This window comes from Centrocercus urophasianus, unplaced genomic scaffold (assembly GCF_019232065.1).
Source record: "Centrocercus urophasianus isolate 14NV4802_14NV808 unplaced genomic scaffold, USGS_Curo_1.0 seq_24, whole genome shotgun sequence".
In the NCBI taxonomy this organism is placed as follows: domain Eukaryota; kingdom Metazoa; phylum Chordata; class Aves; order Galliformes; family Phasianidae; genus Centrocercus; species Centrocercus urophasianus.
In genome coordinates, this window is record NW_024884800.1 from 11,612,988 (window position 1) to 11,630,318 (window position 17,331).

The 17,331-nt window shown below is 46.2% G+C and overlaps 1 protein-coding gene across 4 annotated transcripts in view; it reads left to right on the forward strand.

Annotated features, from left to right (window-relative positions):
* Positions 1-17,331, forward strand: part of ARHGEF9 (Cdc42 guanine nucleotide exchange factor 9) — a 186,999-nt gene that overhangs the window by 125,852 nt on the left and 43,816 nt on the right. For all 4 annotated transcript variants that reach the window (XM_042825095.1, XM_042825094.1, XM_042825096.1 and 1 more), the window contains 2 exons: positions 672-851; positions 11,764-11,955. In XM_042825095.1, coding sequence (XP_042681029.1) covers positions 672-851; positions 11,764-11,955 — 372 coding nt within the window. The remainder of the gene's footprint in view (positions 1-671; positions 852-11,763; positions 11,956-17,331) is intronic.

Below are 17,331 nucleotides of genomic sequence, written 5' to 3' on the forward strand. Positions count from 1 at the left end.
TAGGTCCCGGGGCACCGGGCTGGCCGTGGTGCCGTTCTGAGGGATGGATCTGCAACAGGTCGGCAGGTGTTCTTGTATGCTGTTCGTCCGCTGCGAACATTTCAAAACAGTCAGTGTGTCACCAACATTAGAGGAATACTAAGCTTGCAGTTATACAAAAAGCGTTCTTCTACATATGTTTGAAAGCTTTGCTTGACTTTGCATGGATTGCCTTCTGAACCTTGAGCTGTGACTGTCTTTAACCAAACAAACTTGTACCGAAACTGAAATTCCTTTGCAGGATGCCATTTTCTGCCTCTGTTGGGACCTCCCAGCTATGCCTTGTGCTGGCTGGCTTGGGCCCAAACGGGTGTGCATGCCCATGCCTGCAGTGAGCGTGGCGGTGAGGGGGGTGTTGCTTTTTCCATGCAAATAGGACCCCACATGCTGAACGTCCACATACCCACTTGCATGTGGGGAATGGTTAGGGGCAGAACAGTGGTCTGAGAAATGGCTGCAGACTGATCTGTATCTTGTTAATACTTCATATGAAGGCAAAATTGTTATGGATTGGAATGGGGGAGAAGTGTTTTCTTTTGGCTGAGCGCTTTCTTTCTGTGCTGCTGCTGCTGTGCATGTGCTTGTGTCAGGGAAACAAGCTCTTACTGACTCTTGGTTTTCTGTTCCCAAAGCTGATCAGTGGTGGTTCTATTGTAAGTGCTGAGGCAGTATGGGATCACGTCACCATGGCCAACCGGGAGTTGGCGTTTAAAGCAGGAGACGTTATCAAGGTGCTGGATGCTTCCAACAAGGACTGGTGGTGGGGTCAGATTGATGACGAAGAAGGATGGTTTCCCGCCAGCTTTGTGAGGGTGAGTGACCTTCTTGTTTTTTCTGCTTCAGCGAATTGCTGCTGTTGCTGCTCGGGTTGGTTGATGAACTGTTCTACTTATTGCATTTGTTGTCATTGGTGCTTATTTCCACTGTGCATGTTTTCTCTGTGAAAAAACGGGAAAGAAAAATGATTTTGAAAGACAATGGGAGTGGGGTAGAGGATTCAGGCATTGCTTTGTGCTCTTGGGATGTGGAATGCCTTTGCTGTATCTCTTAACCCGCTGTTGCCTCTCTCCTGAAGCATTTCTTTTTTGGAAAACCAGTTGTGTCATGCTAACTGTAAGTAAAGGATTGGGGTCTACAGGCAGCCAGCACTCAGGAGAGCAACCAGCTCTGTTTATTCTTTTAAGGAGACCAGGAACGATTTGGCTTGTCGCTGCTTTTTTGCTGAAGCAGGTTTTGTTGTACCTAGCTGTCTCCAGTGGCAACCCAGCCTTTCTGAAATGAAAAGGATTCAAGCATTTAATTTATTTTTATTTTTTTTTTATCTGTACGTCTAAAAAAAGTGAAGGCACAAGGAGTTGCCCTTCTTGCTATCATTGCTTCTGCTATGTTATTAGGGCTCTCTGGAGCCTTCCTCGGGGAGTCAAGACATCGGCGTTGACCTCGTGTGCTTCCTTCTCCTCTCATTCTGCCGAGGGTTTGAAAGGCAGAATCAGAGATTTAATTCCTTTAGAAGCTTAGGGTATCTGGCTCAGAAATGAAGATTTCTTTTGCCATGTGAAATTGTCTGAAAGATGACCCTCTGCTTTGAGCCTCCTGGGCAATTTGACAGCTCTGCAGCGGTCAAGGGGAAGACTTCTTTCTGAAACACACGATGACAATTGTGAAGACAATGCTGCATCTTAAAAAGACACCACGTTACCTTTGGTTCTCTGCCTGCCTTACCCCTCTTCTGAATCCTTCCTCTTTTGGGCAATCCTGCATCATCAAGATCCCTATTTAATTATACCACACCATACAGAAAGCAGCCACTAGGATTAGGAAAATGGGATTTAAAAATAATGACCTTGTGCTTCCTAGTGACATACAGTAACTGATTGTGTGCTACTGCGTCCTTCTGATCCCCAGTGCACAATTTTGTTTTCCCCTCTGGTGCTTGTTATGCTGCTCTGATGTCTCTCCTGAGTTTGGCCAGTGCTGAGAGCAAGAGGAACTAAGCTCCCTTGGTGGAAAATGTTAGCACAAATCCCAGAATAAAAAATAGTGTTCAGTGTTTTGTTGAATAGGGCACTGCAAGGCTGACCCTGAACCCAGTGGAAATAATGAGCTTGGTAAATAGATTTGTATGAGGTGCGATCAAGACAATAATCTCATTGGGGGAAATATTTTCACCGGTGTCACAAGCACATCTCATCTGTGTTGCTAGCTGGGAAGGCTGCCTTAGACAAATCTGTCTCATTATTTTTGCTTGATTCAGAGACTGAAGTATTCTGGGCCAGTTTAATTTCTCAGTGCATTTACCAGTGATGTTTTGTTTGTGATTCAGGGGAAAAGATTTAATACCCATTTTTGTGTAATGTTGTAAGCGTAGTGCTCATGCTAGATTTAATAACAGCCTTGTTTTGCACTGCACTCTTTTCAAAAAAAACAACCGGAGGAACAACTTAACAAAACAAACCCATTTACTCTGAGTCCCAAGCCTGTGGATCATCTGGCCTGGCTGAACTTTACATCTCTCCCCACGCTTTTCAGACACTGGGAGACTGTTTTTAGAAGTTGGTAAAAACAAAGGAGAGGAGTACATCAATCTGAGACTGTGAAACACAGAACAGAACGCCTGAAAAACAGCCTGGGATGAACCCTGGGACTTAGCTAGGATCATGATGGCCTTTCCAGGCAAACTTCTTGCCCATTTTCTCACTCCAATGAAATCAACCCTTTGACTCTGCAAGAAGTGGATCAGTTTCCAGTTGTGAGCCGCTCGTTCAGCACAGCCTGAGATCAGACACCTGCCCTGCAACCAAACCCTGTTCCCTCAAAGTTGGGAGCTGTGTTGGTTTGCTGGCATGAATGATAATTAACATTTCAAAAAAATACACAGGTAGAGTTCTGTCACAGTTTGTCCACAGCTCTGTGAAGGAAGGCTGGAGGGGGAAATTCACCACTTGGCTTTCCAAACCTGAGCTGTCTTCTCCCTGCAGTGCTTGTTAGGTTGCAGCCACAAGGTAGCCCTCTTGCTGGCTGTCCTGCACTGAGCAAGCAGATGCCATTTGGGCTGCCATGTTCTGCTCTCCTGCTGGCAGAGGTCGCTTTCTTGCTTCTTCATTTCTATTCTTGCAGATTCCTTTTTCTCCCCTCCCACTTCACTTGCAAAGAGAGAGTAGCTTGGACCAGATGCCTGGAAAGCCACTGGGGCTTTGGATAGGCAACTAGAACCTCTCTTCTCTTTGCAGGATCATTGCAGTCTGTGCTCCTTTAGGGTCCTGTTAAGGACCACTTAACCCAAAACATTTACATTTTGCTTTCATCACCTTTTTTCTTCTTGTGTATTTCTTACTGAACTGGTCACACTTTCATGATGAGGAAGCTGGACCTTTTTTTTGTTGTACTTTGAGTTTTGCTTTTTTGACATGGTACCAGAAAGCTGATTTAGGCTGGGTGGCTCTAGTTTTACACGCATAAGAAAAAAGATATATATTTTTTCTGTATTCCATTTATTGAATTAGGGGAGGAAAAGGGAACAACATGTGGCATAGCAGAGGATGTAAAGCAGTTAGAGTAAGGGGTGACAGGACAGACCAAATGGGTGTAAAACCAAACAGGGTTAATTTCAGTATGTTTTTGACTGCAGGTCTCCCTTAGATGTGAACAGAGGGTGTACCTCTGTTAGCAGCACTGCAAAGTCAGATTTCTCTTGAAGTTGTTTGGATCTTTTCTGCATACAGACCTGGGCTGGAAAACATGGTTTGCAGTGAAACGTCTGACGCTTCTTGCTTTGCAGCCAGATCACATGAAAAGCTTTGGCAGAGGATTTGGCACTCACAAAACCTCATAGCAGGAAAAATTCCCATTTGTAAGTGCAGAGAAAAACAGCAACCTGCCGATTACCTTGGCCTCTTGTACATGCCTGCTTTGGAGGCAGGGGGTTGTAAACAAGTACTGCATTTGAGGAATGCAGGGGAATTGTTTCTGTGCAGAAGGCCTGCAGAGTTATCCTCTTAATAGTTAGAGAGTTGGCTAGAAGGAAGGAGGATAGCATAAAGCCAAAAAGCTTTGGGAGCGCAGGAATTTTAAGGGGTAAACTGGATGATAAAGCTTTTCAGGGAAGAGAAAAATCAAAGCATAGGAGAAGGTATGGAATTTAGTAAGCGATAGTGAATGGTTTCTTACATTCAGGGAGAAAGTTAAGAAAACCTTACATGATGAGAGAGGCGCATGAGCACTCCAGAACTAGCTTTAAGTCCAAAGAAGGAGCTGGGTTTTGGGCAGAACTGCCTTGTATTTTAGTGTACATTACCAGGTGGGCACTCTGGATGGCACGGGGCACAAGTTAGTCCAGTGATTTGCTGGTAGTGTTTCTCAATGTCCTGTCCTCTGTAAGGGTCTGAGAATGGGGGAGGTACACCAAGAAAAATAGAGGATTTTTAAACAGGATTCTGTAGTGGCCATTTCATTTGTTTCTCTTCTCTCCTTTATGAATGGAATTGTCTTGGTCTGTCTTTTCATAATGTGGTGCAATTGAGTTTTTGCATGCCAGCACATCCAGCATCCACATGTGAGCTTAAAAAAAATAAGCTTAGTATTTGTAGGCAGGGATTTACAGCACAATAATACTCGAGTACTGCACATGGATCTATCAGCTGCCATACCTCAGGGTCTCCTTCATAAAACAGAGTCTCAAAACAAGGCTTTGATTACAGAACCTAGCACTGTACTCCAAAATGGCTGGGGCACAACCAGCTAGATGGCATCCTTCTTGGGCTCTTACGCATTTCCACTGGAAATAAAATGTAAAATCAAACCATTGCTGATGCTTATTGCTGTGAAGTCTTTCCCTAGAGATAGGCACAGCAAAATACATACAGCCTGGACAGAGAAAGGGATTGCTTTTGTTGGATACCTAGAGGCAGGCTGAGTTGCTGGAATGTGCTTGCTTGCACTTCAGCAACTCTCCCCCTGCTTGCCAAGCTAACCTCAAGAGCACATAGGGTTGGGGAGGTTCTGCTGCAATGTCTTGTAGCAACCAGTGACTGCTCGATGTTCTGGGAACTGAAGGGTAATGATCCTGCTGTGGTGTTCACATTCCCCCTGGTCAGTGCCCCTTCCAGGGCAGAACACACAGGGATGGATCAGTGAAGCAGTGCTCCTTCCTATCATTCACCTTTGCTTAGATCTCCAGGTGTTGTAATTTTAGGTTGGTTTTCCTGCTGAAAAGCTGGAAAACTTTACTTTTGGTTGATAGATGAGAAGTGCTAGATCAATTGGTGGAAACTTTTAAGGCACTTTTTAGGAGACTGCACCCAAGTCTTCTCGTAGTGCTTAGCACCACCTGCCGTGGCATCAAGGAGAGATGGGAGGAGGGAGAAGAGGATGGCACTGAATGGCCTTTACCTGTTGGACAAATAAAACGTTGTGTGCTGCAGTGTCTGCTGCAGCATCAGTGCCTTTTAAAGGAGATTTTATTCTCCTGTGACAAATCCAGCACAAAAATAGCTTCTGGTGGAGGTACCGCACACAGCGTGAGCAGTACTCCACAGTGACAGGATGCACTGCAGACAAATTGTGGGGCTTTTTAAAGTCAAGCAGCATTTTAGCATCCAAACACTGCCTGTGCTAATTGCAACTGTCATTAACGTGACAGGGAATGCCACTCAGCTCAGCATCTGTCAGATCCCCAGAGGTTCAAATGCAGGCACTTGGGCCCTTCCTCCTACAAGCTGGTTTCTGGGCGCAAATGCACTGTTTTGAGGCCGTTCTTTCAATTGGACACAGATCTTCACAGCCCCTTCCCTGTTCTCTGCCAAGCTAGTGTGAAGGAAGACCTCTGCTGGGTGCAGTGGTGGCTTCCTTGCAAGCTGGGCTGATGCAAGGAACTGCCAGAGCTCCTCCATGCACTTCAGGATTTTAGGAAATGAGGAGAGCTGAAATGCAGTATGTGAGGGTAGAGTATAGCACACCTGGTGCATTGTGTGTCCAAGTAACATTTGCTGCCTGGTGGAGCTTTAGCACATGGGAACTGGCTCAGAAAACAGGGTGGAAACACGAGGCATCTTCCTTGGAGGTTTTTTTTTTCATGGATACAGAGTCTGAAGGTGTTCCTATGGAGCCCTTGTTTTCTCCTTTTTCAGCAATGAGTGAAGGGTATTTCTTACCTTGGGTAAAGGGAGCTGCTGAGGCTAGCAATTAAGAGTTTGGGGAGGAAGAGGAAGAGCTGGAAGAGGATTTGCTGGGGCTGCCAGGAGGGTGAGAGCATCCCAGCACCTGCATCTGCCAGGCCCTCACCTCTTTGGCAGGCAGGGGAGGGACAGACATCAGCCATGGGGCTCAGAGAGCCCAGAGTAACCTGCTCATTCCCTGGTTGTGGTGCCCAGGTGCTGGAGTGACATTGTGAGACCAGTGTTGACTGTTGCACCTATGCAAAGCTCTGCACTCTGTACTAACTGGTACTTGTTATAAAAGCCACTGGTGAGCAGAATGGCAGCAGCTCTCTGGAAGGATCTGCCTGCACTAATCTGCCACACTCCCTAATTGTGAGCTAGGATTCAGGATGGGACATTGTCTGCTAGTTTTGTCCTTGTGACTCTCCAGTGGAAGGAGATGAATAATCTTGATGGCTGGCAAAATGTTTGTTTTATCATGCTTTCTGATTATGATGAGACTGTCAGCCCATAGTGCCCATTCAAGTAACGTGTCCCTGTGTACAGTGTGTGCTTTCAGCTGTCTAAATATATAATAATTACAGGTCATATTATGTTGGAATGGTGCTGTTTGGTGAATTTATGCACCATTTAGGTACAGCTGCAAATTGATAAATCACATTTCTACAGGTTTTTTATAAATCACATATAATATTAACTAGTGCAATGAAGTTATTAACTCTCCCTGGCTCCTGGAACTGCATCCTTAGGCAAAAGGACTTTTCTTGACTATTTTATCCGCTTCTGCCAATTACTACTGGTCATGGCTTCCTAATCAGGGTTGAGTTTCCAAATGGGACCACTGTGAGCCTTGTGATAAGCCTGTTCTTCTACATGTGTGGAGTGGCCTTTCCAAGTGAAATATCACTTAGAATTAGTGTTATGCAATTTGCTTTTTTTCATGCACTTTTTGTTGGTTCCTTTTAATTAATTCCTAATTTAGAAGTTTGAAATGGTTCTAATGGCAGCATTCCTTGCTTTCTTTTTCTTTTGCTATGTTGGACCTTTTCAGTGGCATGAGGCAGGCTGTTGTTCACTGTATTATTTCAGAGCCTGTGCTTTTTTGCATTGCAGAGGTGTTAAAAAGGCACTGAAGGCTAATTTGTTATTGTAGGGTTGTTGATGATTTGAAGAACAGCAGTTACTTTTTGCTTTTTTTTCTCCTAATAGATAGTGTTGGGTGCAGTGATTAAAGCTGGAAATACTTCTGCTCCAAGCCACAGCCCCTAATTGCTGAGGACAGGGCAGGAGCCCAGAGAGACTTCTTGAAATCCAAGTGAGAGGTGCCAGGTTGAATTCCCATCTCCTCCTGTGGAAAGCCCTCCAGGAGCTCAGCAGGGGTGGCAGCCACCCAGCTGGAATGGGAGGACTGGGCAGGTGAGGTGAGGGAGGAAAAACAGAGGTCTGAAGTTTCTTTTGTAAAACAGACATAATTTTAAGGGAGGGAGGTAAATCTGTGCACTGCTGATCAGTGCACACTGGAAAATATCTAAGGAAGGGGTGGGACGTTCTTTCACTAATGGTATCTCAGCCATTACTGCAACAGTGGGGTGCTGAGCTTTTTGGGCAGGAAAGCATTGTTGGGAGAGTTGCACGTGGCTAGAACACACTGAACAGGGCTCCCTTGCCCACAGGTGACTATGGAACTGCACTAAAATAGGAACCTGAGCAGCATTGTCTAGATCAGCTAAAGATGACATTCAGTAAGGTGCTGGGAGGGAACAGTGTCACCCCCAGTTTGCCTCTCGTACCTGCCTGCAGTGCAGCAGCATCAAGGTTCAAGCGAGGACAGAGAAGCAGAGAGGATCTGCCCTCTGGAGATGGTGAACACAACACTCAGAGTGTGACTTCCCCTTGCCCAAGCATAGCCCAGCTATTGCTTAGCACAAGCACTAGAGGATTTGAGAGCTGTACAAGCCCCAGAGCCGAAGCAATGCTGTGTAAGACCAAGCACCCAGCTAGCCACTTGTTGCTTGTGGATGAGAACAAAGAGCATGGCAAGCCTGCAGTGATGCATTTAAGGCCATAATTCAAAGCTTTTCTATGTTCCTCCTTCAACATAAAGCCTGCAAACCTCAAAAATACTCATGAAATGTATCATTGGTATAGGAACTTATCCCCTAGTATAGACGGGAGAAGCCTAGACCAGTTGAAGGGGTTGGCCCAAGTTAGCAGCAGAGCTGGGAATGTTTCTCTTCATCTCTGAGTGATGCTCTGAACTTTAGATGAAAACTAAAACTTTACCCTGAAAAAGTGGTAAGTGTTTGAATGCAGAGAATGCAGAGATGTGAGAGATACAAAGCTGGAATGTTTGAGAGCACAGGGGGAAGGCTTTCCCTCTTGCCAATAAAGTTGTTGCATTTGTTTTAATCTAAAGCAGGAGTCCGCTAGATTACAACTGTAATTTTTTTCCATTTGGAAACATGAATTAGCTGGAAAGGGAAAAAAAATTCATTAAGGAAGAAAGTGGGACTCCTGAGTTTCGTGATGTGGAAGCTGGGAATGCTGCTACAGTACACAAGAGGTGTGCCAAATTCTGAGGCTTTCAGAAATCATAAACATTTACAAGCTTGCTGTTTGCATTAGAGAATCAAAGCCTTTAGGATTCACGCTTTCAAGCTTTTTTCTGCTTACTATTATGACAATTTTTTTTTAATGAAAATGAAGTTTTTTTCATGGTTGCCTGGCTCCAGGAAGTAGAGCTGTAAAACTGTGCTTGGTTGCCAAACAAGCAGGAATGTCTTGAGGCTTGGCAGCAAGCTGTTCTGGTTGGGCTTGGGAGAGCTGCAGATACCTTTTCATAGCAGCAGGAAGGAATATTCATCTTCAGCTGAAAGTAGTCGAGGGTTTAATTTCTACGTTAGTTCTTGATTTTCTTAGAATCATAGAGTCATAGAATCATTTGAGTTGGAAGGGAGCCTTAACGGCCATCACTGCAACCCTCTGCAATGAGCAGGGACACCTGCAGTTCAGAGCCCCATGCAGTCTGACCTTGAGTGTCACCAGGGATGGGGCACCACCACCCCTCTGGGCAACCTGTGCCAGTGCCTCACCACCCTCATTGTAAAAAACTTCTTTGCTATGTCCAATCTAAATCTCCCCTCTTTTAGTCTGAAACCACTTCTCCTTATCCTGTCACAAGAGACCTTGCTAAAGAGTATGTCCCCTCCTTTCTTGTAGTTCCACTTTACATTCTGACAGGCCACGCTCAGGTTTCACGGAGCCTTCCCTTGTCTCCAGCTCTGACAGCCTGTGCTCGTGGTTCCATCCCTTGGATACACTTTAATATACATATGGTCTAGAATACCAATAAATCTGCCCTGAGGATACCTGCTGATGATTGTCCTTTACATCAAACTCACACCTCCCAAAATCGGTGTACAGTATAAATCAGTTGCTTTTGGTAGCTTTGGAAGTCAACGTTGGCTGTGGTGACTCAGAAGCATGTTCCAGTCCATCTTTGTAGAAGGTGCCATGGCGGAGAGCCCCATCGCTTGGGAAGGTCCTGGGGAAGGTGGGCATTGCCCCCCAGCGGGGCGCTCGCTGCTGAGCCTTCCTGCAGCAGAGGAGCTGCTTGCTCTCAGATCTGCCCTGCTGCAGCCATGGCCGTGTCGCTGGGTGCTGCTGCACCCGGTGTCCTGACACGGCCCTCCCCTGGGCCTCGGGGCGAGGAAACGAGAGCTGACAGCCACACTCACCGCACTTCACTTCTGCTCTGTCACACAGGGCATCAAATTGACTCTTGGCTGTGCTGTCCTGGGGAAAGGTACAAAGCCTTTGTGCTTTGGGAACAGCAGCGGGGAGCAGTGCTGAGGTGTGACTGGCAGGAAGGTTGTGTCACCTGGCTTTCCCTCCCAGAAAGTGCTTCCAGATGCCCAGCAGAGGTGTTGTGCCCAATGGATCCTGCAGAGAGAGCATCCCATCACTTACATGGCATCACAGCTCCATGCACCTTTGTGTAAAGTCCCCAAGAGCTCCCAGCCATGGCTCGGGTGTGAACAGGGTGAAAAGTCAGGCTTTTTATGGCACTCTTTTTTTTTTTAGACCCAAGTTTGCAACATCGTGAACATTCTGCCAGAGAAGAGATATTTTTTCTTCCAACACTTGGGCTTCTTGGCCTGTGCGACTCATCGTAGGAAGGCAAAATGTGGGAGCTGTAATAAGAGATGTGGTTTAGCAAAACATAATAATTGGATAGGAAAACAGGGAAGGAGTGTGGGAAGCTTTTGGTGTTTTCACTGTGCTAATCTGCAGGAACTCGGCCTCTTACAATCAAGACATTTAAAATAGAAGCTAAGCTGAATAATGGGAAATTACTGAAAACTACTAACAGAAAAAAGAAGAATAAAAGATGAGGCTAGCTACACAGCTTGTTTCCCTTATGTCTCTGTGTGGACAGTTTCATGGTATTCTTTCATTTCAAGGTCTCCAGTATGTTCAGCTTAAAATGCTGAGAAGTTGCTTAATTTATGTAACATCTGAGATGATATTTGTAAGACAGCACTGCTTCTGTGTTTTAACCTTCATGTAAAGTTCATTTACGAACCACATCGAGTCCAATTTGAATTGTTAAGGGTTTTTTTAAGCAGATTTTGTTTTGGGTAACAGGTAACAAAAGGAGGTACTTGGTCCATATGTTGTGCTCAAAGACAGGTGTGGAGTCAGCCGTAGCTTTACGTGTGCAAGTTCAATGCATGCTTTTATTTGATGATGGAAATGGAGTATGCAAAAAGTGCAGAGATCCTTTATCATTGCTATCAGCAATTCCTTGCAGTCTGAAATGTCCAGTGCCACATGGCAGGAAATTTGTTCTGTCAAGGAATATCCCCGTCTCATCCCAGCACAGTTTAGGGATTGTAACCTCAGGATGCTGAGAAAGGGCTTTTGCCTGAATGAGAATGGCTCATGTGAAATGATGGGGTAAAGCTGCTGTGAAATGAAAATCAATGCTCATGCACAAATGCTGGCCTGGGAAGGCTGAGGAAACCTGAGAGCTGTAACCCCGATTAGCTTGAGTGGATGGTCAGATCTGCTCAGATTCCTGAAGGTATCTCGACCTTTGACAGCGGACATCTGTGAGGGTTTCCTCCCTCCTGACAGAGGTTTCCTCCTGTCACAGCAGCCCCCAGCTGATGAGGGCTGGGGAAAGCAGTGCTTTATGCTGCTAAATTCGGCAGGTTGCTCTGTTGTACAAATGAACACGCTGTAGTTCAGAGCGCTTGGCAGCATCCGGCAGTCTGGTTGCCTTCATATATGATTCTATTCTTGGAATCAAAACTATCGAAACCCACAGCCCCTTTGCTTACAAGAGGAACCAAGTGGAGTGCAGGGAACCACGTGGGGGTGCGGTTATGCTGTTGTAAAAGTGGGCTCTCTGGGCTGCCGTGGATGCAGTGCTGGCATCACCATTGCTGTAAAGAGCGACTCGCTCCAGTATCACCCAGTGCAGTGCAGACCACAGCCCAGGCTTCATTCACTGGTCTCCTGATGCGCTTGCAAATGACCTTGCCGTTCTCCCCTCTTCTCGCAGCTATGGGTGAACCAAGAAGATGGAGTGGAGGAGGGAACCAGCGAAGTGCAGAATGGCCACTTGGATCCAAGCGCCGACTGCCTCTGTCTTGGCAGAACCGTCCAGAACCGAGATCAGATGAGAGCCAATGTCATCAATGAGATCATGAGCACGGAGCGTCACTACATCAAGCACCTCAAGGACATTTGCGAGGTACGTGGGGCTGTGCCATGGGGGATGCAGCAGCACACATGGTGGGCTGTGGAGAGCTGAGGGCCGAGTTTGGCCTTGAGAAATGCAGGAAGATGTTGCAGTGTGCTTATGAGTAGTGTGTGTAATAGAGGAGCAGCATCTGTCAATAAGTATTGATACTTCTGAGTGTTTTCTGCTGGATCGGCTAATTAGCTTTGGTTTGTATTAACCAAAACAACAGTTTTCTGTTCTTTCTGTACCTTTCTGACTAAAAAATGAAGAGGTTGAGATCATTCAAGCATTTCTCTTTATTAAAGCCCATTGCCATATACTTTTGAACTGTTGACCACGGAAATTAGTTTGTAATTAAATCTATCAGTTAACCATTTCATCTGTTTTTCACATTGGGTTCACAACTTCCCCTTGCTCAGAATGGCTTCTCTTACAGTGGTATTGAGAGCAAAACGTTTTCAGTATGGGAAATGAAGTATGTGACATTTACATAGCGTAAGGGAAACTGCAAGCAAGTGAACATTGGTGACTGCACCCTCACATCCTCAGCGTGGTTCTTCATTATGCACAGTTAACTCCCACAACTCCTTACTGACCTGCATGCGAAGTGTAATGTATGTGGTGCTGGATGTTTGGGAAGGAGAATGCACAGGCGTGCCTCAGTGTGCTGCAGGACAGCCTGAGAACTGTCTCAGAGAGAGGGAGAACTGTGTTTGCACAAAAATCACAGTCTGGGGCTTTCTGCTCATCCCTCTCAAGGTTTAAGATTCCGTGAGCCCGTGTCCAATTCTTCCAGAGTCAGTGTGATGAAGCCCTTTGCAAATTCTACTTAGATGTCTTCCTCCTCCCTTCATACTTGCCACTTTTCTTTTGACAAAGGCAAAGGCAAAGCGGCCAACCAAAAAAGCAACTGTGATGCTTTTCGAATATGGAAGAGTCTTGGGATTTCAATTTGGAAACAAATGAGCTTAATTTCAGTGTGCTATTTCAGTCAGAAGGCTTTGCATTAAAGAAGGGAAAAGCTGCAGGAACTTTTTTGCATCGTGCTTCTTTTCCTACATTTGCACTTTTCTATTGAAAAACTGAATAAATCTGAACTTGTGTTTCCTGGCCATGTCACCATGCTTTTGCCAAATAAGATTTTCAGGAGGAGCAGATAGATGCAGTTTTTGTGACAGCTGTGGAGTAACACTGATTTGCAGCACGTAACAACATGCACAATGTGTGAAAAAGATGTGTGATACAAAATGGTGTTGAGGGATAAAGCTGACTGCCAGGTAGAGCACCAGGAAGTGACTCAGCTGTCTCGCTTAGAAAATGAGGACTGAAGTGGGCATTCTCGTCTGCAGAGTGATGGGCTGTCCTTTGCTCAATGCAATCAGAGCCATCAGTTTGCCTGGAGAAGGCTTGGAACCAGCACAGCCATGGCAGGCATTTTGGCACAGCATGACACGAGTGTTCCTGTTTGGAGTGGGTTGGAGATGCTGTGAGCTCCTCCAAATGGGTTTGTACAGAGGTGATGTTTTACCAGAGAATACCAGGTGTTTTTCCAGGAGATACCAGACACCTGCTGATGAGATGCAGAAGTGCTGGTGGCAGTGGCAAGCTCCCTTTTTCCCTCTGCTCTTCTATTTGAAGGTGCCAGGACAAATGGGAGCAATATGACATACTGGTGGAATGCAGAACAGTGCTGGCTGGGTAGCAAGGGTTGAGCCTGATTGAGCTCAGGCATGTAGTCATACTCCCATTGCTGAATTACAATAAGAAGTCCTAAGGCCATTGAGACACCTTAAGATATGAGGTTGCTGTCAGAGGGTTGTAGCCCCTGTGAGGTGATTAGCAACCCTCCAATTGCTCTTTTCTGCTGTAGGATGTGTTCCAGAACCTGCTACTCTGTTATTATAGACCATGTTATTATTCATAATACCCATGGCACCAGCCCTGCTAAATCAGGAGCTCACAAGCTAGCCAGCACCAGAATGAAAATTACCTGTGCTTCAGAAAGCAGCTGGCTTGGAGGGGAATCCCCCTCTCAGCAAACCACGAAGCACTGAGAATTGCTGCTGCTGTGGCCTTGCTCAGTGTGAAGGTCTGGTTGCTGCGTGGTGAAACAATTTTTGAAGATTTTTATGAGGGGCAAAATGCTAGGCTTTCTCTGGGCTGCATTGTCTGGTGCAGATGGATTGTTATTCTTTAATATCACCAAGGGGAAAAGAAGAAAAAATGAATCCAGCCTTAGGGAAATATCCAGCAATAGGAATTTGAGGCTTGGCAGTTAAAGCTTAGAAAAATAATCAGCTACTGAAAACTAAGCTTTTATAATGGGTAGCAGCAGCTAGCTGCTGCACTGGGGCTCTGAGCCTGGGAAGGCACGGGGTACATCCCTACTGGGGGTGACACCAACAGAGCAGCCGAGGTATTGGGACAGCAGGCAGCTCGAGAGGAGCAGTGAGCACCAAGGGACAGGAGGGGGGAAAACACCAGCCAACTTCCACTGCTGCATTTTTGATCTCTCCCAAATCATATCACTCTGAATTCATTTTTTAATAATGCTGGCTGGATCCCATCTAAGATTTGCTTTGGTGCCAGGACAGCTCTGAGTGCTGAATGGCAGTGCATCTCAGCACGTGGAGTCGAGTCTGTTGTGCAGAGCTGATGGGAGAAGCTTTTGCATGGTCCAGGTGGCATTAGGCTGACTCATTCTCAGAGAAGTAGAACGACTGCTTTTCTGTGCTGCCTCGGACATGAGCAGCTTAAAACCCTCCTGGTTGTGCTGTAGTGCACCTCTAGAGGACCACGTATGGGGGACTGCTGGCACTTCTGTATGGCTGGCCAGTTTCTCATCTGTGGCTAGCAGAGTGGAGGGTGGTTCTGTAGAAAGTTGTATAGATTAATTAGCACATACATACATACATGTATTCCCCAGTATGTGACTTGCAGCTGCGTTTTGCTGCTTGCTTGTGCACACCTTGTTTTTCTCCTTTGTATCTGGCTCCTTCTGTGTCCTTCTGAGGAACCAGCTTGTGTTCCTGATGGATTTTGTTGTACATTGTGGGTGGTTCCTGGGCAATCCGTGGTGCCAATGGGAAGGAGTGCAGCCAGAGTGGTGCACGCTCTGTGCCTGATGTGCAGTACTTCTGTTGCCTACTGCTTCAGAGTCCTGACCACCTGGGAGCAGGCACAGCTCTAGTGTGCCTTTTGCATTCAAACAGCCTCTGCTTTCTTCTTGGGTTACTCTTGGGTTTGCATGTATGGGCGTGATGCTCACCTGGATGTGTGAGCACTGCGCTAGTTGAGTAGTATTCTGATAGTTCAGATGGTGCTTGTCCAAAGCGAGGGCAGTCTGCAGGACATTGTCTCCCCTAGACTGGCTCAGAGCTGGAGGAAAAGCAGAATATTACCATAGCTGCCTTTGAACTCACAGCCCGCAGCAACTGTCATCTCCTCCTCATTCTTGCTGCAAGTGCTCCCCTCGCCCTCAGCAGGATAGGAAGGACAGATGGATTGTCCACCTCTCTTGACTGTCTCTAAACCCACTTTGGGGTGAAGAAAACTTAGCACTTAACCTCCTGCAAATACTTTCTAACTTTGGCCCATACCTCAGGGACTACATGGAAATGTTCTTTAAAGGGAGACAGTTTGACAGCTATTTTTAGGTATTCATTGAGCAAAACACACTTCAACATCTGCTCATCAGTCAGCTATCCCTTTTCTGAGCAAACCTGATGGAATGAGCAGAAGGAAGATGACATTGTTTTATGTAACAAAAGTAAATTTACTGGAAAAAATATGCAGCATCCTTCGTGGTGCATGCTGCATATTATATCTGAAGGTCTTCAGCCTTCCCTTTGCTGGAAACCAAACATCACATGCACAGGCTGGGTAGAGGATAAGGTTGGGAGCTGCATGCATGCAGCTGCTCTCCCCATGGTTTTATAGGTGCCTGTGCAGAAATGTGCTGCTTCAGCTTCTCTGGAGCGCATGACTTGGGCAAAGAGATGAACCAGCAGCAAGAGGAGAGGGGATTTTCAAGACAGAAGCTGCAGCCAATAGCAACCCCAGGGCTGAAAGATGTTCATATAAATAATCTGTGGACTAATTTCACAGAGCAGCGTGTGCATGAGGGGAGCCTGGCTTGCAGGCAGCCCACAGCATGCAGCAGGGCAAAGGTGCTGACACAAATGCCTTGCAGCAGCTGTTCAGCACTGCTAGCACTGCAGCCAGGGCCAAAAGGAAGACTCTGGCTTCGTGGGCAGGTGCATGCATTATTGTTGTTTTTTGTAGCTGTTCTGAGATAAGCAGGTAAAAGGAGCACGGAAAATATTCTGCATTATTCTTTGATAGTTTGAAATGTCATTTGCCATTCAGCTGTCCTGCAGCATGGGAACCAGCGTGCTCTCTTTCCTCCTGGCCTTGAAAAATGAGACAGGGAAACCCAGGGAAATGAGTCATCAAGGAGCTGCTAGAAGAAGAGAGACCTAGATTTAGTAAATGGGGAAGGTATGCCATAACCCAAACTTCCTGGCTGTAAAAGCAGGCATGTTCAGGGTAACGGCATCCTTCTAGCTGAGCTGGACATTGCAGAGGCTGGTTCTTCGCCAGCTCGGCCGAAATTGCATTTATCATTCTGCAGTTTGAAGTTCTCCCTCCCAGAACCACATGGTGAGGCTGAAGGACACTTTATTATAGCGTTCCAGTAGCTTGCATTATGGACCAGCAGCTGCGTGTCACCAGCTGGCACTTCGTCTGTGTGACTAAGCATCTAGAGCTCCCAAATATAGCCAACCAACTGGAGCTGTTGGCATTTTTTTCCCCTTCATTTTTTTTCTCTCCCTATATAATAAACATAGGGAAAGTCATCACACGATGACCCCTGTATTATTTTCTTTTCAACCAAGAGGCCACAATCCCAAAAAGGCCAGCGTAGCATTTGCTATTTGGCCTAGCAAGGTTTCTAGTCTAAATCATGCAGACAGGCAAAGTGCAGGGGGGTGAAGTGATTTGCTCAATGTCACATGGATCAGTTCAGGGTCAGAAATTCAGCCCAGGCATCCCAAGCCTCTGTGTGTCACTGCATCCCCTGGACCACATATGCTTCAGGCAAGCGTGTTTGAAGTCATCATGATTCAGCTGAAACCAGGATGGCAAGTTCGTAGGCAAGGCAGGCTCAGCAAAGCAGGGAGGCAGGCAGAGCTCAGTGTGTTACACTTTTTGATAGAATATTGATCCACTCTATCTTTTTAGATTGGGAAGTCTTCAGAGCAATGTATGATGCCCAGCTAAATTTGGGCTCAGCACCACTGAGCACCATGGACAAATGAAGACTAAGTAATAAGGAGCATTTTGTTCTGGCACTGGACCAGGATGCAGGAGATCTGAACTGTT